Raw genomic sequence first — 25,455 nt, forward strand, 5'->3', positions numbered from 1 at the left:
ATAATAAAAAACAATTAAAGGCTTAAATATTTGAGCAGTTGTCAATTAGATTTGGGTTGCGGATAAATTTTCATTATTCATTTATTTTGATGTAGATTTCTTTAAAAAAAAACTTTTTGTGTGCTGTATGCTTATTAAATTTATATTTATATTTAAGAATAGCTCAAGCTTTAGGTCTATATATAAATTCTATATTAAAATATTTGCATGCAATTTTGCTTTAAATTTCAACTTTTTGTGGCATTTGTTATTTTAAAAGGCGCAACTCAAACTTTAGCTAAGCTTAATGCATTTGTTTGGGGCTAAAAGCTGCTGGAGCCGAAGTAAGTTGGCCAAAAAACGGAAATCGAAACGTCGAAGACAAATAACGACTTACACGCTGAGTAAATTTAAGCTCTGTAGCCCACGCCCCAGGAACAAACCAATTAATCTACTTCAGAGCTTATCGAACCCCCACACACTGAGTGAAAATATATGTCAGGCCCCAACGCTCCTTTTTCCGGTTTCGTATTTTTGAGGTCAGCACAAAGGTGTGTGTTGGCTCAAAGTGAAGGCAAATAAAAGACGCAAATTTGCATATTTTTGGTAGCTTTAAAACGCACATTGAATTCACATTTATTGCAAGAATAATTGTTTTGCAGTACAGTAAATATAATAAGTATACGCATAATAGTTGTGTGTGCTTGGTTTATATACAATTTGTAGGTACAAAATGTCACTAGAAACTAAAGAACATTTAACAAAGATTAGCATAGCGAAGATTTGATGCGTGTCTGGCGCATTAATTTTTATTATAAATACTAATTGAATTTTGATGTGTTGTTAGCTTAAAGCCATTGGCAATACTTGACACAATTAACATTCAAAATATATGTAAATAAGTTTTGCTTGCAGCCATAAGTTTGTGTTTGGCGCATGGCGCGCATAAAAAGATTTTGATGACTTGACTTTATTTTTTTATGGCAACCACGCGCCGCACTCCAGCAAGCTGCTTGACTTCCTGTAATCTCCTTTGTTGGACCATAGCTCAATTCAAATGCGACTCCTGCTGCTGCCTGCGCGACGCTCCCAGCGCCGTGCGTTCATTCATAGCGCCAAACTCGCTCAGCGGTGCAAACTCGTAGCCGACCTGTGCCTCATTATGCGAAACTGCTGCAATCGCTGGCAAGCCATTGCCACCACCGCCTCCATTGGCCAGCGTCGTAATGCTGCTCTCCTGCAGTCGACAGCTAAGTGAAGCGAACTTAAGCAGCTGCCATACAGTTGGGATTGAAGCTTAGGACTTACCTGCGCACCAGGCTGTGATAGCACGAGTGCCTGGACTGATAGCGCTTCGAGGCGGTGCTGGTCAGCGAAGTGTCGCGATGCATGCAGAAGGTGTCGTTGTTGCGTCTGTTGCGTCTGCCACTCACTCCACGGCAAAACAAATACCTGAGCACACATAAAAAAATCATTAGCTTTGCTTTGTGTTTTTGTTTATGCTGCGCATGCATTTGTTATTTGTTATTGTTTATTGTTCGAGTGCATGTAAAAACATAAATTGAATTTTTGCCTAACAAGCCCTTTGGCTTAAAATAGTTTGGCATATTCTATAAATCAGGCAAGTTTGTTGCCATTTGTAGTAAGAACTAAATAAAATGCTTTGCCTCTTGGCTGAAAATAGCAAAAGCCTTAGGAAATTTGCAATTTGTTTGAACAAAACTTGTGCCGGCCCTTGGGGCATAACAGAAACAAAAAAGGGATTTGCAATCAAAAATTAGCAAGCGTACACAGCAACAAAATAAAAGTAAATTTAAATCAAAAATGAATTTTAAAAATTGAAAGCCATATTTTTGCGTTAAAGAGCAGTATCCTAGTATTAAGTTAAAGTAATGAGCTTAATAGGCTAAGGATTCTGACAATTAACTGCAGTTATGTTAGCTTTTCATAAGGAAATGTGGAAGCAGCTAAAACGGAGAAGCAGCTAAGAGGGAAATAATGCAAATAATAATGTTCAGCTCATTCGCTCAGTTTTTCTTTAGATACTTGTAAGTTTATATATTAAATTTTTTATCGCTTTAGTACCATAATTCAAGGCAATATAATAAATTATATTATCATTATTTTGCTAGTTTGGTTTCCTCAACTGGCTACTAGCTAAATAAACTATAAAAATTATTCAGCCATTTTAATTTCTTGCTATGTAGCAATTGTTTATGTATTTGTGTGCGTGTGTGTGTGTGTGTTATGTCAGAACAAAAAGGTTGCAGTTTGGCTTACGCTTACAGTTAAAAGTTATGTCATTTGCTATAAGCGCTAAAACACGTTAGAAACGGCAATCGTTTATCGATTATCGTTATCGGCTGCATTGATGTGTATGAACAAATACCTATTGAAATGCTTGCGAAACGCGCCGCTCACAAAGTACAGCGCCACCGGATTGGCACAGCTGTTGGCAAAGGACATGCAAAAGCCAACGATGCGCAGGACATGCCAGAACATATTATAATCGTCTTGTGCCGTCGGCCTGTAATAGATGTTGAAACTCTAATGCTTACACAACGGGTTATAACATTGACCAGCGAGCGTAATAGTTGTGCGGGCGGAGTGCATTACACATACGCAGCGTTGTGCGCAGCGAACACACAACAAAGTGACTTTTGTTCCCCCTTGGGTGTTGACTGCTTTTTTACACATGCTCGCACTTCCTTTGCTGCTGCTATAGCGCATTAAATCTATTGCTTACCAGTAGTAGAACCAAAGGAAGAAAACATGGTAGGGCAAAAAGCAAATGCCAAAGATGACAACAAATGCGAGCACAGTTACGGCAACTTTGCGACGAGCTCGAACCTGCAAGAGAAAAAAAGGAAAATAATAACAACTATCTATAGCTACAAAATACGCACAATATTGTAGCATACGTAATATGTATGATATGCTTGTATTTTATTTATTAGCAGCGGGCCAATCGGCTTGCATACATAATAAACAGATAGCGAGTCCTTGCTGCAGGGCACATGCAAAAATTCAAGCAATTCATAAAACTATTCGCTTAGCATATATTGAAATTAAGCTGCCTACATTTAGAAACATATTGTCCATGCTAAAGGTCAAGCTCTAATTAATCATATTCATATTTATCCAATTATGTCCTCATTTTTGCACAACTAATTATTCTCGGCAGGGCTCACCTTTCGAGTATTCTGTAGGGCTTACAACAGGACTTCAACATGGAGAGCACTGCTTTGACTAATTGCTACAAACATTTGAATGACTCTTTAATTAAAAACTTTATTTGTAGCTAATTACTAAGCTAACACCTACGCGGTCCGCACTGAGTTTGTGAATAATACTACAATTAAAAACTTGTCAGTTTTAATATTAAAATACTTATGCTTAATTTATTTTAACATATTCATATGTTAAACTCACCTGTCTCACAGCTCCTTGCATTTCTCCCGGCACATTTGCTGAGTACATTAAGTGCAGAGCAATTAGCACATAGAATACAGCAATGATTACCAAGGGTATGGCATAGTAGACCAGAAAGTGCATCATAACCATTAGCTTGGCATAGTTAAAACCCCAAGCATCTGGATAGGGATAACATATGATTATGGACTTTTCCGGATTAATGCCCATGGGCTGTAAAAGAAATTTAAGTTATTGTTCAATTCGTAGCTTAGAGCTGTGCCGCTTACCTTGAGATTGCTGCCAATTAGAGCTGGCAGACCGCAGACAATGGCCAGCAGCCAAATAGCAACAGCAATAGCCAAGGTCATGCGTGTAGCGCGACGTCCGCCGCCTAAAATAAACTTAGCAGCAGTTGCAATTAAAGTTAAGCTAACGCACTTACCATGCGCATGAAACTTGCGCAACGGATCCACAATGGCAAAGTAGCGATCACCTGATAAGGCGGTGAGCGTAAATACCGAAACGCCAATGGACACGTCTTTCATGAACTCGGAGAGTCGGCAGAGTAAACTGCCCCAGGGCCAATATTCCACGGCATAGACTGTGGCCACCAGTGGCACAGTGGTGAGAATAACCAGCAGATCAGCCAGGGCCAAGGAGAGTATATAGCTGAAAGTTCAATAAAAATGTTGTAGCTGAGATAAACAAGCGCAAGTCGCTAGCACGTGTTAGCCAAACGCTGCGTATACTTGATTTATGTAGCACAGCTTTAGGCAAATTCGGCAACTAATGCAATAAAATGTTGTCAGCTGATGCTGATAAAATTGATTTATATGACACAGCCGTTTAGCCATTTGGTCATAAGAAATTTTTTAAAGCTCAGCGCTGAGTGTTGAGGCCTGTACTTTTGGCTTGGAGCTGCGCCATTCCCTGGCACGTAGGTACATCATATTTAATCTGCGCTTGACTGAAATAAATTGCATGCCGTAGCTGCGACTCTGTTGTCTCCTTGCTTAGACTTTAATGTTCACGTTTGCTCTTGTGGCAAAATAAATAAGCTGCATGTGGCACTTTGTTTTGGTTGCAGGCAAACCGAAATTATATGCAAGTGGTCCAGGCAGCTGCGATAAGTCCGGCATGGAAATGGAAAAACTCACTTATGCTTGCACTGAAATGTAATTTCAACTTAATTTGATCAGTTGACATTTGCCGCAAGCTTGTGTGGCAAGTTGCCAAGCTTCCAGAGAATTTCACTTTAAAACAGTAGAAGCAACAAAAAGTTGAGTTCTCGTTTAAATTTTATAGTTTCATTTGAGCAACTTTAATGCAGCCAGAGCGTTATAATTATTAGTTGCCATGCAATTGACATAAATCAAGCCATATACATATTTATATGAACGCTTACAAAGGCCAACATAAATTGCATAATAGCTGAGTTTCATATGCGCATAAAATGCTTAAAGCGCTTTGATTTAAATTACGTATACGCCTTGTGTGCACATAACAAACATAACTTAATTTATGATTTACAAATTTATGCACAAAAACAAGGCTAATTACGACGGCTCAATAAGCCCACACGTATTTTAGCTAGCTGCTTATTATGTCTATCCTAGGCAAATGTTGTGCTTTTATCTAAAGTCTGCAGGTAATTTCAAGCGCTGTCACCGCAATTCTCAACTCAACTCTCGCTCTCGCTCTGGCTCTGGCACTTAATTAGCTATTTGCATAGATTGCTGACATTTTCAACTCAGCTGCTGCTCGCGTACCCACACTGGCCTGCTATGCATAATTGGCAAACGCTTTATGAGCTCCCAGGACTCGCATAATTAAATTCAATTTAAGCTGCACATAAATCAAAATGCCATTTTTCAAGCCTGACAGCCAAAGTTCAAGTGCAGGCACGACTCAAGCATGACCTGTAATCAAACTTGCAGCTCCCAGTGGCTTTAAACTGTCTACAAACAAAACTTTTGCAAGTGCGCATTAAGCCAAAGACAGTTATTCCCTGGCAGTTAACTTATGCGGCACTTGCTGCCAAAAGTCTGTTGCCAAGTTCATCTTACGCTTAATTTCGCTGCTTTAACTCACGTGTTTGGCACATTTCGCATTTGTCGCACACTCAGGAAAACAACAATCAGTGTTCCATTGCCCAGCACGCCAACAACGAATATCAGCGCAAATAGCATTGGTACTATATACGTCTCAGGTCGGCGTGCATACGGCACATAAGGCGTCTCAGTGACGCCCAGTGTATTGTTGCTGCCGGGACTGAGGCTGCTGCTGATGATGTTGTTGTCATCAACATCGTCGTAGAGCGTTGTTGCTGCGGTCGTTGTCATCAAGGTGGCCAGCTCCCAAATAGCACGTGTTGCATTTAACGCTGTCATTATGGGATGCAAATTTTTCAATAGATTTTGGCGTCTGACACATGAAAATAAAATTCAACAATTTTTCAATAATTTTTTTAGTTTTTACGAAATGCCTCAGATTATTCAAACAAAGACCTTTGGCTGTAAGTTAATGTTATTAATACGTTAGAATTTAAATAAGTTCTTAAGAATTGAAAGCAATCTATAATCTTAATCTGAAGACACAATAAAGTCTAAATTCTGTTGTAATCTACAAATCGGAGGTGTTAATGCAAGGAATAAGAGATAATCGCATTACGGAAATATAAAATTTGCTTAACTCAACAAATACGAAGAATCAACTTTACACTAATTTATTCTTAAACCGAATCCAAAGGTTAATTAAAAACTTCTACTAGGTCAATAACTAGAGCTCAGTCAAATGTTGTTTTTATTGTAAGCACTAACGACGACATTCTAAATGGACTTTTAATTATAATTAAAAAAAAAAAACAATAATAAGCAGGCACAGTAAGAGAGTAAGTTCGAGAGCTCATTAGCAATTTAAATTCGAAATTAAATTAGTTATGACGTTCAAGGGCTTTGAATGTCGTTAGACGTTAAAACTCTTTTTCTCATGCAAAGTGTTGGTTTTGTGCATTCTAATGGCTCAAGAGTGGATTGTTTGCTTTCACAAAAAACTCACTTTGTGCGTTTATATTTAAATATATTTAAGCTAGAAAACAGTTTTCTATGATATTGATAATTAGACTGAAAAGCTGTTAACTTACAATAACTAACTGACTTGGCATATGTATTGCCTACAATATTCTTAAGTTATGCCTTTCATTTCATGCAAACCCGAACCGTAGGCGTTTTTGGGTATAAATAGACCAGAGATAGTTTAACGGTCAACAGTTTCGATTCTGTCTACTGTAAAGATGAGTTTGAAATTTGTGCTCTTCGCCGGCCAAACCCTTTAGACCAAGTACGCCGGACAGCGTTAATGCCATTCGTCCATATCCAAAGAAAACATATATTTATTAGGTATTTAGTACATGTATGCATGTACATACGTATTTACATAGTTATAATTATTAATAAAAAATATGTATTATTTGTGAGACAGAGTCCTAAAAAATAGAGTGCCTATTGGGTGCGAGAATGCACCATTAATCGTACATTTCCTTTTGTTAGAGAGAGACAAACACGGTTGGGTGCGAGAATGCACAATTAATCGTACATTTCCTTTTGTTTTCATGTCCAACCCCTCTCATTTTCGATACTGTTGTCAGGTCCTAAAAAATAGAGTGCCTATTGGGTGCGAGAATGCACCATTAATCGTACATTTCCTTTTGTTAGAGAGAGACAAACACAGTGGGGAGGAAGAAATGCACAATTAATCGTACATTTCCTTTTGTTAGAGAGAGACAAACACGGTGGGGAGGAAGAAATGCACAATTAATCGTACATTTCCTTTTGTTAGAGAGAGACAAACACGGTGGGGAGGAAGAAATGCACAATTAATCGTACATTTCCTTTTGTTTTCATGTCCAACCCCTCTCATTTTCGATACTGTTGTCAGTGTTTTCAGATTTATTAGATTTTTATCTAATTAAGCTAGACGCTAAATGTATGGCATTATATCAAAGTAATAATTTATTTAAGAATCAAACTATATAGTCACTACGATATTTTCCAAAAATAATGATTTGTAATTCTAATTGGAATTTATCAGATATGGTGACATGTTAGTAGCAACAACCAAAATATTTTACATGCTTCCAATGAGCCAAAAAAAAACCTACAATGGTAACAATGACTCAAATTCGATGTCCCGTTTTGTGGCGGCGCGTCGCGTCAAATCTGACACTTGAAGTGACAATCAAAAGTGTTAAGTGACTCGGCGCAATGAGTATTGAAAATGTAAGTATACAAATTAATGAATATTTATATATTAAATAATATTAATAATTATTACTACAACAGCAAGTACAAGCAATTTCGGAGTTGCTGTATAATCAGCCAAAAGATATACTGGACAATATACAAATGATGTTGAATGAACAATTAGCAAAGAATGTTAATTCAATGTTAATCAAACAACAAAAAATTTCAGAAGAAATACAACCGCTGATGCTCCAGCAGCAGGATGTCCTACAAAAATTACAACCGCTGCTGCAACAACACACACAAATAAATCAAACTAAAGTTAAAGCAAATACCACAGACACAACAACAACAACACCACAACACAAAACAACAGCAGCCACAACAACAACAACAGCACCAACAAAACAAAAACAACAACAGCCTACAACACCAACAACACAAAAACAACCACAAGCCACAACAACAAATAAACAACACAAAAGGTAACAACAAACGACCACAACAACAGCACCAACAACAGCCACAACAACAGCCACAATCAACAAAAACAACAAACAAAACACAACAACAACAACAGCACAACAACAAAACAACAACAGCCACAACAAGCCACAACAACAAAAACAAACAACACCACAACAACAACACAACAGCCACAACCACAACAACAACAGCTACAACAACAACAACAACACCACAACAACAACAACAGCCACAACAACAACAACAGCCACAACAACAACAACAACAACAACAGCCACAACAACAACAAGTGCAACATGAAGAAACATACTTGTCCAATAGCTCGTTGAATACACAACTTGAAGCATATTTAGAAGATATATTTATTGAGGAAGAATCTTGCCATGGTGACAGTATTGAGTTGAACAACAAACCACCAAATAATGGAAAATTTATATTGTACAATTTTAAAAATGGCGAAGATGAAAAATGTTATAAATTTGTACTGATTAACGAAAAAGTGTTCAAAAGATGCAAATTGTGCAATAGGATTTTTCAAAATGGGAAAATGGAAGACCATTTGTCAAATTGCAAAAAAAATTATAAAAGCAATTTACTAAAATACCAGTAAGTGTGTGTGTGTGTTTTTTTTTTATATGAATAACAGTGTATATTTTATTTATATATTATATTTGCAGATGCCATAAGTGCGAAGGGTGGTGGCCAGACCACCACAATATGATAAAGCATAGGCCACACTGCCCTATACAAAATACAAATGTAGAGGAAATGGAGTTTGAATTTCTTTAAGCAAATTTGATTTCAGGCCAAAGACACTTAAAGCTTTAGCGACAAAGCGCAGCAAATAATAATTAACGCAATAATAATCAAAGCATAACATAATCATAGATAGAAATGTGACAGAGCAATGTGGCCTCAATTTACTTTTCTCTTTGTTATGAGCAAGTCATTTCGATTATGTCGTTGAGTAGATTCATCATCGTCATGTGGGATTTACAGCTTTTGCTCAAAAGTGTGCGGCACTCTTTAAACATCAACTATTAATTTAATTTCATTGCGCTTCGCTGCTCGCTTCATGTTTTTTTATTTGGTGCACACGCTTATAAGCCTAACTGTGGATTTCACACGGCCGCCAGAAGTTTAAAAAAATTCGGTAAACTCAGTTTATTTTTTAACGGTTGCTGAATTTTTTTGCTGCTGCACTGTGAACGAAACAAATTAAAATATTAAACGTGCTGTAAAATGCATTTAATTGCCATGTGGCAGTTTAATTAAGCATTTATGCAATTTTTTTTATAAAATATTTATAGAATTTGCTGATTGAATTTAAGCTTGCAGTCATTTTGTGATATAGCTGCTCATATTTTGTTCTATATAGTATAAGTGTGTTTGATAAATTTTCCTATTTTATTCAGCATAAAAAAGCTGAAAAGTATATTGATGGCGAACACAAAATTAATTTCACATATTGAGCATAAAGTTTGGACAACACAACCGATAATTGACTAAGTTATGCATTTTATATACTTTTATATATTTTATTTATAAATTTAAAGCAAGAGTAAGGCAATTACATATATGAATAAAATAATGAGTCAAGTTTCTAAGGCTTAGCATTATTTGCATTTTTATGCTAACAGCTCGTTCAATGCTTGTTTAGTCGCCAACAGTCCAAGCACAACTGACAGCCATGAGGTAGAGCTGTAGAAATATCGATGCAAATATCGATGCATCGATGTTTTTGTTTTGCTCAACAGGATCGATTTATATTTTTGTGCATCGATGTATCGCCACAATACACGTGGAAGTCGAACAAGCAGTAAGTTGCTAATAATTATTCTCCTAAATTTATTTAATTTAATAAATATTTTTTTAGAAAACAATTAAAATAACATTGGTGGTGTTGGATGTTGTCAAATGATGGACGCATACCTTAAAAGTAAGTAAATTGAAAACTTTTTAAGCATAGCTGCTCATGCATGTATGTATGTACATGCATATGTGTGTGTGGAAAATGACGCGACGCCACACATTATGTTTTTAACTTAACACTATTTTAAATCATTTTAGCAACAACAAAGGACAATGTCGAGCAAGGAAATGTCAAGCAAGGGAATGTCAAGGGGAAAAACAAGATATCGAAAGTGTGGGAGCATTTTAAGCGAGTAAGCGACAAACAATGTGCTATTTGTCATCATTGCGGTAAAACTTACCAGATGAGTGGTAACACAACAAATTTAATGCTGCACCTTAAACGCTGCTATCCACAGTTTGAAAATGCCCCTAAGGCTTCAGGACAAATTTCCATTGACAAACTTGTAATGCGAGAGAATGCATATGAAAAGAGCTCGGCAAAAAAACAAAAAATGGATAGAGCTGTAATGCGTATGATAGCTAAAGATCTACAGCCATTTAGCATTGTGAATGACATTGGATTTCGTGCGCTCCTTGAAGAGGCGGATTCTAAATACAAGATACCCAGCAAAACTTATTTCCGCAATGTTGTGCTTCCAGAGCAGTATACACTCGCAAAAAATAATTTAGTGGTAGTTTTGAACAGCGTAGAGTCTTTGTCTATAACAACAGATTGTTGGACATCAAAAGCAATTGAAGGCTATATAACTGTAACATGCCACTTTATAAATGATAATTTTAGTTTGAAAAGTGCAGTGCTGTCTACACGCAAGCTTTTGAATTCAACAAACCACACAGCAGAAAATATTAGCGCGACATTGCGTGTTATATTTGAAGAGTGGAGCATAAGCGAAAAAATTGTGTGTATAACCACTGATAATGATGCTACCATGATAAAAGCTTGTGAAATTTTAAAACTAAAACATCTGCCCTGTGTTACACATACAATTAACTTGCTTGCACAAGATTGTTTAAAATTTGAAAGCATTCAAGATATTTTATCAAAATGCAAGCGTATAGTTATGTATTTTAAAAGCAGTACTAACGCTAATGAGAAATTTAAACTATCACAGAACAAACCAAAGCCGTACAGCCTTGTGCAAGAAGTCTCAACGCGCTGGAACAGCGCACTGTTTATGATTCAACGAATCCTTCTCACAAATGAGAGCATTAATTCAGTGCTTCTAAGCACAGCAAAAGCGCCACAGCCTTTCTCAGCTGAAGAAATCGAGATACTTCAGGACTTGGCCGAAATGTTATCCCCTCTTCATGAAGCAACGCTACAACTATCTGCTAACAATACTGTAACAGCGTCATTAATTTTGCCAACTATTTGCGAGTTACATCAAAAATTTAATGTAATGAGCACGAAATTAAAATCTCAAGAAGTTAAGAACGCGTTTGAATATATGCAGAAACGCTTTAATTACAGATTTATAGCATATGAAAAGCGCACATTGCCACGACTTGCTACGTTGCTTGATCCGAGGTTTAAAAAAGACGGATTTCTTCTTGATTTTAATGCAGATCAGGCGGCAAAAGCATTAGAAAATGAGCTCTCCATTGTTTTGTCCAACAATCCTAAAGACCATCCAACACCACCTAATGATTCACCACCACCTATGGATCCACCACCAAAAAAACCTAAGTTTTCATTTTTGCAAATGAAATCGGAAGCCAAAATACGTACAAGCAGGGTAGATGCTATCCTGCTCTTGAGGCAGTACATGGAGCGCCGTAATGAGCCGGAAGAGAAAGATCCACTTGTATATTGGAAAGTAGGTATTCTGGATATTTATATACATTCTTACTAATAAAAAATGTATTTATATGGAAAAGGAAGGAATGCTGGCCCTAACAAAAATTGCAAAGAGCATACTCTGTGTGCCAGCATCATCCTGTGAGGCTGAAAGGGTTTTCAGCAAGGCTGGACAAATCATATCCGAGCGTCGATGCACACTAAAACCTGCTATAGTAGACAAACTACTATTTATAAATAAGAACAGTGATCTCTAATAACATAAAATACATTCTTGTTAGAGCTCGGAAACAATCGATGGTGGACACTATCGATGTTTTCGATGGTTTTTAAGTAAAACCATCGATACTATCGATGGTTCATAGTATAAATTTTAAATTGGAAGTTTTGACACACTTTTTGCTAATATATGTGGCCAATTTAAGTGAAAATAATAATAAGTTGTTCATAAATTCATTGTATCATGATTTATTTCACTTAAGACTATTAAGAAAAAATATATGTAGATATATACAAAAAATAATCTCTTCAGTACCTTATATCTAATTTTGATTCATTTAATTTCTTAATTCTAATATTCTTATTCAATAAAAACAAAACAAAAAGTAATTCAATTTCTTAATTCTAATATTCTTATTCTATAAAAACAAAACAAAAAGTAATTGATTCAATTTCTTAAACTTAATAGTAATACTTATATAATAATAACACAAAAAATTAATTGATTCAGTCAATTTTTTCTAATATTTAAATTTGATTTTTGTTTAAGAATAGGATCATATCTACAATATTTGGTTTTAACGAACACCTTCTGTCCGAAATAATCTGGCCAGCTTTACTAAAATTGCGTTCCGACTCGGCCGAGGTAGCCGGCACGCATAAAAACTTTTTTGCAACATTTTGAAGCGCATTTAAATCAGTGTTGTTCTGAAAAATTAGTTACTTAAAAAAAAGTTACTTATATATATATTATAATTTTACCCTCCAAAATAAAACTGGATCAGTGTCTTCAATATCCAAATAAACTTGAGCAACTAACCTTCTTGTTCAACGCAAAACGCAAGTTCAATAAAAAAACAGGGATGGAATAAAAAAACAGGGATGGAAAAATGTGGCAAACCATCGATAGGGCCAAAAACAATCGATGGTTGCTCAAAAGCGGAAAAAATCGATACTATCGATTGTTCACTCGATTGTTTTCGAGCTCTAATTCTTGTTGCCTATTAAGTTAAGTTAAATCTAAAATAAAATACCTTTTTGTTTTGAAATATAAAAAAATCAATGAAATCTAATTTAAACTTTCAAATTTCAGACAGCAGAGTGTGAAATGTAAACTGAACTAAGCATACTCTAACATTTTTCAACTACTATAATTAAATTAAAAATATAATAAAAATTATGACGATATTATCGATAAAATCGATGTTTTTATAGTGAAATATCGAAAGCATCGATGTACTGAAACATCGATGTTTTTACAGCTCTACCATGAGGCTCGCTAGCCGACTGACCTGACATTGATCAGAGTGCAAGAACAAAAGGTGAGAGCGATAGCCCCTTAGAGAACGTGAGCGAGTGCAAAGGCTTATCAGTCCAACTGCTTGCTAGCGAGAGCAGCGAATGCAGCCGATCGCTCTCAGCTGCAGCGACTGAGCGAGAGCTTAGTGAGCGCGCATCGTACGATGTGCGGACTTTCCACTAGGGGGCGCTATTTTGACTGCTCGTAGACATTGAGCGTGGGAACTAGAATGAGTTAAGGCTAATCTAAGCAGCGCCCTATTTAAACACAACTGTTTTTAAAGCAGTGCGACACGTGTCAACTCAAATATTGAACAATTTATTTGGATCATTAAATAAAATGTTTTTATTTAAAGCATAGCTTAATTATTGATTTGTTGAGTTGTTTGATTAAATTGTGCTTAATAGTATTGAGGAACAATTCAGCACTCAATACATAGTTTCTAGCTTGAAAACTAATCAGAAAGAAATGTAATAAGGACTGAAGCTAGTTACTTTTATTTAGTTCACTAACTTTAAGTTATCTTATGTTACTCTTTAAATTGTTTTACAATTTTAGACAAAAGATAATGGCAAAATAAATAAATATTGCTGACTTTGAATGCAGTTTTGAGCGCTTGCAACTTCCGCAACTGAAACGTTATAAATCAACTAAATTCGTCTGACCTACAGCTCAAGGTTGAGCTTTTTGTTTTGGAATTTTGGAGCAACTCCAAGCTAAAATTTTACAAAGACTGCAATGGACCTCTGGCCAGATTCGACTTTTGCTGCAATGCTTTTAAGCAACTTTGATAAATGCATTAAGTTTTGCGGCTTAAGCCAGCATTTATGCAAATTTATTATGAAAGCGTTGACACCCAGACCCAAAACCTCAAACTCAACAGGAAGAAAACCAAACCAAGTACACGCTGCTTGTTTTGACGGGCTTTTCATAATATTTTGAAAGCAATCACGCGTGCAACTTGGCAGCGAAGCAAAACAATAAATACTCGCGGCAAGCCGCAGCAGCAGCAGCAGCAGCAGCGATAGTTACCTGGGCGGACAGCTGAGCGTATGAGTGTGGGAATTGGAAAAGCATTCATATTTTTATGACAAAGACATTTCTTGCTTGTGAGGATAAAGCAAGAGCAGAAAAGTCCATGCAGGGTTTTCAATTACATCAAGCCTCGCACTCTCGCACTTTCTCTTATGCAGCGTCAGCGAACTGAGAAAATAGTCAGCACAACAGGCGAAGAAAGTGAAGTGGGCTTGAAGTTTTGCAAGGGCGTCAGTAACATTTTATGACACACTGTACACTGCCATGTGTGTGAGTATGTGTGTGTGTGGTTAATGGCTGGAAATGTAATGACAGTCTCAGTTTATGCACAAGCAAAGAGCAAAGCAGCAGCAGCAGCACCAGCAGCACCAGCAGCAGCTAGTGGGGCCCAAGGCGACTCCCGAGTTGATAAGACTAGCAGAGACCATAATTCTGTAACTTAAAGCTTGACTGCCAGCTCTGCTGTCAATTAGCCAGCAAGAGTGCGACACACACACAATTCGCTAGTGTTTGGCTTAATTAAATTTTAAGCAGCAGCAGCACACACACGAGTGTTCACTTAATTGCTTAAGGTGCTTGGCTAACAAGCTGAGCAGAGCTTTCGATTTCACTTTGCCGTGTCTTTTATATAAATGTTATCTGATTGCCAGCGCAGAATGTTCTAGTGCTCAAGTTACTTTGGCTCTGAACCGAAGTTCGCTGCAAATAAATACTTCAAGTTCAAGTTTGCTACTAAATACTTTTGATTACTTAAAAGCTGCTTCAAGCAGCAGCAGCAGCCTATACATATTCAATTTAAAAGTTTTGTATATTTACGTTATTCAATATCTGCCAGTCGCTCACAAACTTTGTGCATTCAAACTTTGGCGCAATCTTTAATACTCTGCACACTTTTTTTGTTCCAGTTGCACCTTGGCAGCTCATCAATGTTGCAAGCAGCTAATTAAGTTGCATTTAAGGCAAGCCCCACGTGTAAACTTTAAAACAAATGCGCTGAGCAGCCAAAAAAAAATGGCATTAGTCAAAGTTTCAGCAAAGTTGCAGCTTAAACTTTATAAAATATTTATTTTGCTGGGCATTGTTATTGTTTGTGCGCTTGCCCCCGTAGGTGCTTGAGAGCAAGTAATTGTTTTTTAATGAATTTTTATGGCAGCCTCAAGTACAGTTTGACTAATTGTTTGTGCTTGCAATAAAACTAAGTTTATTTACTGGCATTAAGCTTAAGCGTTGCACATTAACGGCAAATAGCAAATATTAAAACTAATTGACAAACAAGTGCAATTCGATGCGCATAACAGCGCGTATGCGTAATATTTATACCAATGGCCAGTATTAAATGTTTAATTATCAAGTATTTAGCTGTAAATGGAATTTGAAATTAAATATCATTGAGCATTTGAAATTTGATGTCATTATTGCCAAAATGCAATCGAAATTAATTGCATTGCCTTACCAAAGGTTAAACTAATAAACTTATGCGCTTCAGTTGCAGCTTTATGGATTCAGCTAACTAGTCTGACATTTAATGTAATTGCTTTATGCACAATAAAGACTTTAAATTGAAATTGAAATTCTAAGAAAATGATTTATGCATTTAGAAATCAACTCAAAGCATAAATAATGCAAATTATATTAAAGTGAAAGGTTTCTAATGGCTTCCAGCTGTGCCTTTGATTCGGCACTGACAACAATGGTCAACTAATTATTGAAACCATTTTATTGGCAAAGTGAAAAGCTTTCATAAACTTGTCGCATTGTGTGGACACAGTCTGGTAATTAATTTATTAACAAGGCGACCAAACAAACTTGGCAACTACACATTTATTTTTGTTGGCTGTGTGTACACTTAGCTAATTGAAATTTGTAAATTGACAAACACACAGTTATTTACATAACACAGTTATTGCTTTATAATTGCCATAAAAATGTTCAATGCTGCGCATCAAAGCTGCATAATTGAATTTATATAAATTCCATTTTGTTCTATGCTATTTAGTATGTTTGACTTTCTGTTTAGTTATCTCGGTTTGTTTGCTATTTGTTGTTGTTGCTGTTGTTGTGGATACCATTAGAGACAGCAAACAAACCTGTTAGCCTGTATCAATAACGAGCTTACAACGCTGAAAAAGCAAAAAGCAGCAAAAACAAAAAAAAAAAAAGAAACCCACTAAATGATTTATGACAGCTCACTGAGCAGCTGAGGGCAACGCTTGGTGTGCTTATCTGTTGACCATCTGGACTGCTACCAAACACACACACACACACACATACGCATGCATATATGACAGTACTTCAGCTTACATGAGCGAGTTGATTTGATAAATCAATGCAATTTATCAACAGTTCACTTAAAATCTGTCGATTTGCTTTCGTTTTGCCTTAGCTATGCGCTCATGTTATCTAAACACACACACACACATCCGTATGTGTGTGTATGTCAACTTTTATCAGCGCCCAAAAAAATGCTGTTAAGTCTAGCAAAAATATTTTGGCATTTTCGTTATAAATAATGCGTCTCTAAAGCATTTTGCACTCACTTTGTTTTTTTATTGTCTGCTAAGGTGTGCTAAGGCATGCGCTAAAATATGCCCGCAACAATAACAACAACAACAACACCCACACAGACTTAGACTTCCTGCCTGAGCTTGTTTCCTTGCTCTGCCATAGGCACAAGATTTGTGTCAGCGCATTTGTTTTGCTTACATGTAATTGAATATGCTCCGACAAAGAAGCTCATAAATATAATGCGCGTTCTTGTTGAGCATCATGTTTTATTCGCTGCTCATAAGGATGCGTCAGGATAGGCAAGACAAAGAGTTAGCTTAGCTGCTGTTGCGTATGTGTATTCAAATTAGATTCAGTCTATTGCCTTTTGACAGTGAAGTTGTAAATGTCGTAAAAATGCTCATAAAATATTTATTAAATTCAAAATCCACACACAATGTTGACAAGCTCATTATTGTGCAACGCTTGGAATTTATTTTTAGATTTTTAGATTTTATGTGCTGTGGACTTCAAGCAACAGCTATTTATATTAAGTAATGTAAGAGTTTAAATGCTTTCAATGAATTTATTTGCAAATATTATTCCAAAAAATTAGAGCTCAATAATATTTATTTCTCTAGACTTTTGAATTATATTTAAGTAGCCATGTATTAAAATTTTAAAATATGTGCCTTTTATATTTGTATGTCTAATTGTACAAAGTTGTTTTTATCTATTTATCTTTATCTAAAGATCTTTGACTCTTGAATGAACTTGTAAAAATGTCAAACTTCTCATATTAATTCTTTTACTATCTCTACGCCGTCTAGACAGCAACAAAGCTGTTTAGACTCAACAATTTCGTTGACTAGCTGATGCCTCTATAACATAAAATTAATTCACGCAAGTGCGTGTGGGCTCAGCTTGCACGAAGTCGCGCTTTAATGCCCACTTAAGGCACATTTGAATGTGCCAAGCAGCTGGAGTCGAGCAATTCGTATATAATTACGTATACGCCTAGCAGCACTTGAACAAAGGCGCAAGCGGCTTCACACTTGTCACACGCATAAAGCAGCGACTAAGTGCGTGGCCATAAAATGGTTAAATTTTAAATGCAGCCATTAAAATACATAGTTATGGTATTTAAATATTCAACGCGTCGGAGCAAACAAATGGCAGTCGCCATAAAAATATAAGTAGAGACTCACTTAAGCGTTATCTATGGCAGTTTTTTAATATAAGCCTGCTGTGACTTTATAATGATTTTTATTATGAAATGAAAAATGAAAATTGATTGTTGATAATATCCGGCGTATTGCCAGCAACGCTGATTGGCTTACTATAAATATAATGTAACATTGTTAAGCAATTTCGTTGGTTGGCATAAAAATTGCTTTTTAAATCGCTGCTCGTTGCCCCTTGGCATTTTGCATGCGGCTTAATCACTGCTCGATGTAGTACACTATATAAAAACTTTAAATTACAGCCAGCGCATGTTACTAATGCCATTTAATAACTGTGCCAGCCAAACAACAGCAATTCAATAGCGTTACTTACGCCCCAGCCAGCCAGCCAGCGCCACGCCCACTTTATATTGTATCTTTTGCATGCGCTGTGCCTTGCTGAGTGCAATTAGCATATGCATTAGTATGGGGCTGTCCGCAGCGGAACTTCAGCCACGCCAGCGCACATTTTGGCAGTTTCTAACAAGTAAAATTCGTTGAGAACTTGTTTGCCATGCTACTTGTAATTGCTGAGCACGCAAACAGCTGCGAAAAACCCTTGCTGTAAAGTATAACTGTAAACTTATTCCCAACTATGGCTGAAAGTTCTCAATTGCGCTGGCATTTCAACCATTTAGCGTTGAAATGCGATTGTTATGCAAAAGTCATTTAAATTGATAATCACAGATTCTAATTGTTGCAGAAAATGAGATAAATAAAAGTGGAAACTAAGTGTAAAAATTTGTTGATAATTTCAACACCTTTTGTATAAAGTTTGTGGGAGATAATATGACAGCAGTTAAGGTTAATTTAATGCAATTTATTATACTTAAAGGCAAAGACCTAGCACTAATTATATACTAATGATTATGCTCTGATTTTCTAGGGTTTTGTTCAATGGTAATGAATTCATTTTGATTTTACAAAGCTCAACACACGATCATTATATGTTAGCAATAAACAATATAAATCACTAATATTAATTATCAAAGATTTTTATATACAACTCAACAGCAGCTCTACAATTACAGGTCCTTTCATTTCGAACTCTGATTATAATACGATGGAGGCCAATTCCTTTCCCATCGAACTTACATACGAGTTGTCCCATTATTATTGATGCCAAGTCATTGTAAAGTCAATCACTCATCAGCTTATAATATATTATAGTTATATTTTCTAAAGTTAGAAATATATTACGTTTTACTGCTGTTACATTTATTTTGCGGAAAAAGCGGCGATTTTGTTTTTCAGCACAACCCGCACTTAATTTACAGCGAACAGAAACATGTGCACGCAAATTTAGTTTTATTGCTTATTGCAGCTTTATTCAATTAACGCGCACTGTGTCTCTTCGTCGCCCTTTCTCTTTCTGTATCTTTTTTCATTGCATCATTGACTATTTTATTGACGTACATCTCACGCCATTTGCTATTACGCCAGCTAATTGAGCATTAAAAGCAACCATTTTTCTTACACGTTTCTCTATAAAATGCTTTTGGGGTTTTATTTTTTTAAATGCTGCGCACTTGGCGTTAAAAGTCCCTTAGTCTGGCGCTTGATTTATGTACTTGAGTAATGGTATTTCGTATACAGCAGCACAATATTTTTTTGTTTTTGTTGTTGCGCTTGACATTTTAAAGCAGACCACAAGCAAATTTTAACGACTTTTAATAGAGCGACGAATAATTTGCATGCAACATTTTAAGCTGTAAATAATATAGGCAAGACAAAAATGTAACAAAAGCAAATGTAAACATAGCGTGGTTTATTTTGAAAAAGTTTGTACACATTCTTTGAAGTTCTTAGTTTAATTTGCTAGAAAGCTTTGAATAGCTCAAGTGAACTGTTGTCATTCAGCTGCTTATGTCGTTCCATATTTGTTGAATAGACGCATGCAATCGATTTTAATGTTACTTGCTTGTGACAGGGGCCAAAGCGCACGCTGTGAGCCAATATATATCATATAACTTTATAAAAACACATTTCATGCTTTCCTGCATAAATTAATAAAGTGTTGCCTACTTTTAAGCGCCTTAAAGCGAATTTTCATATATTTACATTACTTGATTGCGTGTGCGTGTGTATGTGTGTGTTGGTGTTTGTGTGTGTTTGCTGCTCATTAATTCAAATTTGAGTTTATTTTTTTGCGGACAGCTGCTCTGGCAACTTAAAACGCTGGCAATTTGCATAATTCCTACGCCTCAAAGCAAATTTTTCTTTTTTTGCTTTTTTTGTGTAGTTTGTTGACAGCAGCAGATTCATCAAGTGCAACAGATACGGCTTGAAATACACATATATACATATATATGTATTATCTCTGATCTATTGTACAGTCGCTTTGTGACTGACAAGCAGCAACTTAATTTTGTGTTCAACGCTGACTGTAGAGCGCTACAGTCCCACACAAAATGACAGACAGCGCGACAGACAGACATCAGCTATACATATATCATTTTCATTTTGTAATTTGTCTCTCATTCCGCTTAGCGCCTTGCGCTCTCTTGTCCATTTGTATGCAATGGCCCTCAGTTAATTGGTTGGGTGTCGACACTGGCGTTGCTTGTATTAAATTACAAGACAGCTTACATATTAGAGAAGTCGGGGGCTCAGTGCTAAGGGGGCTCAGGGGTTGCTAGGCCAGCAGCATTCATGGCCCTACAAGCAGCAAACTCATTAAACGAATAAAACACAAAAAAGGAAACCAGCAGTGGGCTGTCATATTTATGAATAATGCGGCAAATTCAATTTGGCTTAAACAATTTGCATTGGTATGTGAGACGCCAGCGGCAGCAGCAGCAGTAGCAGTGACTTTTGGCCCAGTTAGCCTGAAGGATTTAAAGCCGTTGACGTCATTTGTATGCTAAATGCCAAATTATAAGCTTAAGCTGGGTTTATTCATGTTTTGAGCTATAATTAAGCAATTAATTGCTGTAGGGGAAAACTTTGTAGGTAATTATAAAGGCAGTTGGCAATTACAAATTAAGTTGTTACCAAAAATAAATCAATTTAAGTGAAAAGTGAGTTGTATTTAATGCAAAAATTCAGAGCCAAGAAAAATAACTACAGACTTTAAAAATTCTTAGCCAACAGCCTAAGCAGATGTGGCTACAGCTTCTTGAATTTCTGCAGCTAAACTTTAAGTAGAGCAAATAGTTTCAAACTCTTTTATCCAAGCAACATTTCAGATTACTCATAATTATTTTCATATAAAGCTGAGCTTGTCATAATGTCATATTTGTACTGCAAACCATAAGTTTGCCTCAGCACAACAACGAATAAATTAATTTTCGCTAAGAGCCAAAACACTGCTCAAAAAACCCGAACCCAACACAATGCTCTTAGCCCAGCCAAAAGAAGAAAACATATTTCGCAAGCGTTTCATTAATTCACTGCGCTTGCGCTCATTGCAAAAAAAATTGTCTTGGCGTTAGCATTAAAAGTGTCTGCTTTACTTAATTAATTAAAGAGTTTACGCTGTCGACGGGCACGCGCCAAGCTTAGTGCAAACTTTGTATAAAAAATTATGTTTAAATTAAAAAGCATGAACCACAAATGGATTAAATAAATGCATTACAAACTTTAACGTTATAAAAACTTGTTGTTTGCCTTTGCTTTGAAAATTTATAAGCCACTGTGGTTGCCAACATCATTTGTCATAGGCAATAAAAACAATTGAGCTACTATATTCATTGCTATCAATACATAGCATGTGATTTAAACAAAGGCAAATGTCAATAGCATTGTCACCGCCACATATTTCTAAGCCCACACAATCCCACACAAAAAGCTGAAGACAAAAGCCACTTTCCCAACTACGGCAATATTACTTTGCTGTTTTGCGGTGATTGGCTTGCGTCTTTCACTCTCACTCCCAGTTTCATTCACATCATGGCACTTCAAATAGGACTGCTCAATCACTTACAACAAAACGAAGTCAAGCAAATGTTAGACTGCAGTAGTATTAGTTTAGTTGCTAGCTTCACGCTCTTATTGAATGCTGAGTGCTAAGCAAACAGCATGCCTTGGCTCATTGTGTGTGTGTCTATGTCTATGTCTATGTCATGGTCATGTTTGATATTACGCATGCGACGCGTGTGCACAAAGCCTTAAATACGACGGAAAGCCACACGTAAACTGACAAAACAAAACAAAAGCTCAAATAGTTCCACACACTGCGCATTAAACTTGCTGCTCAACCAAAAGTTTTTTTTCATTTTTCTGCCTTGGCGCCTGCTTTACAATTTCTGGGCTTTCAGTTTTTGTTAAGTTTACCGGCAATCAGCCGTAACCAAGTCTATTTAAAGTTTATATTGCAATCGCAAGGCAGACAAATAGACCAAGTCTAAAGTATTTGCTGCTAGTGAGTGCATTAGTTAGTCGACCTGCAACACAAGCTGCAATTAAACTATGAAAATTATCTGCTGATACTGATGCGGCAGCTAATTGACTGCAATTGTTTAGTTGCTTAACTTTAAGCATAGACTGTGGCTCAGTTACACATAAATGCATTGAGAATAAAATCTTTCTTGTATTGAGAGTTGTAAAAATAATTGCCACCAAGAAATAAATCTCATTAAAATATTAATCTATCATAAAATATAAAATATATGAGTAAGCTTGTGCACATTACATTTAAAATATTTTGCTAAAATTTATAAAAATACAAATGGCGCTTTAATCAAATTAAATTGCTTATTTTATCTCTAGCTTTTAATTTGATTTAATTATGTTACTTGTAAAATTTAGCACATATTGTAAATGCATAGTTTTTTCTCCCAGTGCACTTGTATGCATTGCGTACTACACGTGCATAAAAATCTATGGCACATTGAAATTAAATGACAGACATTTATAAGCATTAGCAACAGAATTAGTTTCATCGCTCTAACCAGGCGGCTACAACTTTGCACAGATATTGAAAGCTATATACACATGTATATAGCCAAAGTGTGATTGGATTATATAGTAGATAGCTAAGGTTACAGCCACGTGTTGTAAGCATAACTTGGTAGCAAGCATAATTAGTTGCGTATTCCAACTAATTACGAGCTACACTTTGCTAATCATAGCTCAAGATGCTGTGAAACTTTTACAAGCATTTTTATCATTCAATTATGCGCTAATTGAACTTAATGAGGCTGTGAAACTTTTGGCATGTCTTTGCTTGAAATTTTATGTGGCTCGAAAATAAATAAAAAGGTTTCATTACTTTTCTAATGCAATAAACAAATTTCTAAAAATATAAATTTAAATCGTTCAACAACTACTTCCCCAAGTTGTCTAGGCAAATTTATTTTTATTTTCCTACTTTTTTTTTTATTCGCAGATCAGCTTTATATGGGCGTGCGTTGTCCAATCTATAAACTTGTATGATTCAGGTAAGCAACTTTTAACGATGCACATTTGTTTATTTTTATAGAGCGCTTGTCTGTTTAGCGCGTCTGTCGCGTTTTGCCAAATTATAAACAAACTTATTAGCGCTGCCAAGCATAGCGCCTGCTTGTATACATTAACGGGTGTGGCAGACACTGGGCCGACATATATATAGACAGGCTCTGGCAGCAGCAGCAGCAGCTTCTTTACAAAATTAAAAACATATACAACCTGGCAGCCTTTGCTGCTCTTGGCCATTACGTGGAGCTTAAGTTAATGGCTTTGGCTTGAGCACGTTTAAGCACGTGCATCTTTAGTTTCAACTGCCAAAGGCTAATAAATGGCACGCACTTGTCCCTGCTGCAGTTACATGGATCTCTGCCCCGTGGTTCAGGCCAGCGGCGTCGGTTTACTCTGCAGTGTTGTGCATTTTTGATTTGCTTGTCTGCTGTGCATTTTTCACTGCAGCTGCAGCTAAAGTTGCAATGCTCTTGGTTTTTGCATCGCTTGTGGCTTTGTGCAACACTCATAAATTGCAACAGCAGCATGAAAGGGGTGTGTCCCCAAGCAGCCAAGTGCCAGTTGCAAGTTTTACCATTGACACTTTTGCTTGGCTTAAATATTTATAGTATTTTTTTTTATGTACATAGCCAATTGGATTGCAAAGTAATTTAAGTTTCATGATCAAATATTTAAAATGCAGATTGTTTATAAATCAAATGCCATTTTTTATCTCTAGCTTTACTTAGTTTTATATAATTAATTTGAACTGCTTCACCGTCGACTGACCATAGTCTAAATCCATGTAGAAATTTTCTAACTAATGATGTAAATTTTCTGATCGATTTAATAATTTTCTTTCTGGTAAAATTCCGCTGGAAAACCATCAGCAGCTAAAGGAATTGTACAATTTATGTATTTAAGCCGCACCCAGTTCAATTCAATACTATTTTAAAGGTCAACTTCAATTGGCATTTACAGAAACGCTTGCCACTAAACTAAAACAACGCGTATCAACAAACGGCTGCCAATTTGCAAGCGAGCAGAAACAAAAATATTACAAAAACAGGAAAATGCTTCGACTTCCGATTGGCATTTATACTTAGCTCTACTATTACGTTCTGCATGCATGCATCGTATATGTTTGTAGCCCTTTTACTGAACGCTCGATTAACGCGCTTTATTGTATTTTACGCTTGCATTTGCATTTGGCTTAAAAGTACTATCATAAATATACAAAGGCCAACAAAATGGCAACAAGCCAGCAGCTTCGCATTTATAGAGTTTTATACAGTGAATGCAAATTGCATTTAGTATTTGACATTTAATAAAAGTAATGCATTACATGTTTTTTCAATCAATTTTGTGCGAATCTGTAAACTGTCAGCTGTCAAATGTCAAAAGCTTCACCTCGCCCTCGCATCAAATAATTAACGGCAACTTACCTGGTCAATTTATGATTTCCATTCGACGCAATTTGAGCGACACAGATAAACACATACCATTCAAATTTCAAAAATTATTTATTGTGCTTATATTTGCGATTTCGTGGCTTCCGTGTTTAATTTTATATTCTTTTTTTTTTGCAAGTCCACGTGTCTGTAAACTCTTGAATGTTTAACGGAAAATACGCTAAGCACTTGTCTAATTGAGTTTCAATTTATACAATTTTTTATCACTTTACAATTTGCACAGACATCGAAACCGGAAGCAGACTTCAACACTTGTATTTCCCGCTATACACAGTGGCTGGCATTTCCGCCCAGTTGCTAGCTGGAGGAGCTGTTGAACTAGCCGCGACAAGACAAACGCAGCGACTAGTCAGTCCAAACCAAAACATTCATTCACGAAACGCTATGTTTTGCTAAATGCCGGCTGCTAGTCTGTTCTTCATATTGGATGCGCCTGCGCAGGTTTTGCATTTTATCGTGTCTACAAATTTTGATCTTGGCGCTTACTTTGCCAAGGCTGCCAGGCGGGCAAATTTAAATCATTAACAAATTAACAATCTGACAGCTCTGAAGG

At 36.3% G+C, this 25,455-nt stretch overlaps 1 protein-coding gene across 1 annotated transcript; it reads right to left on the reverse strand.

Moving 5' to 3' along the window:
* Positions 1 to 598: 598 nt before the first annotated feature.
* On the reverse strand, positions 599 to 25,240 carry LOC108595271 (neuropeptide CCHamide-1 receptor). Its single transcript, XM_017980484.2, has 9 exons — positions 24,876 to 25,240; positions 5,485 to 5,817; positions 3,836 to 4,062; positions 3,681 to 3,784; positions 3,412 to 3,624; positions 2,726 to 2,829; positions 2,369 to 2,506; positions 1,288 to 1,431; positions 599 to 1,229 (listed from the first exon to the last, which is right to left on the reverse strand). Exons 2-9 carry the CDS (start codon positions 5,781 to 5,783, stop codon positions 1,028 to 1,030), a joined length of 1,431 nt encoding a protein of 476 aa, XP_017835973.1. The 5' UTR covers positions 5,784 to 5,817; positions 24,876 to 25,240; the 3' UTR covers positions 599 to 1,027.
* Positions 25,241 to 25,455: the final 215 nt, after the last annotated feature.

This window comes from Drosophila busckii, chromosome 2R (genome assembly GCF_011750605.1).
Source record: "Drosophila busckii strain San Diego stock center, stock number 13000-0081.31 chromosome 2R, ASM1175060v1, whole genome shotgun sequence".
NCBI lineage: Eukaryota > Metazoa > Arthropoda > Insecta > Diptera > Drosophilidae > Drosophila > Drosophila busckii.

Bases quoted from the DNA above. Each gene is read 5' to 3' on its own strand.
- LOC108595271 (XM_017980484.2), bottom strand. From the start codon at position 5,783: ATGACAGCGTTAAATGCAACACGTGCTATTTGGGAGCTGGCCACCTTG. The intron at 2,830-3,411 runs GTGAGTTTAACA...TTTCTCTTGCAG, and splicing joins TGCAAGGAGCTGTGAGACAG to GTTCGAGCTCGTCGCAAAGT. The intron at 1,432-2,368 runs GTATTTGTTCAT...ATGTGTGCTCAG, and splicing joins TTTCGCAAGCATTTCAATAG to GTATTTGTTTTGCCGTGGAG.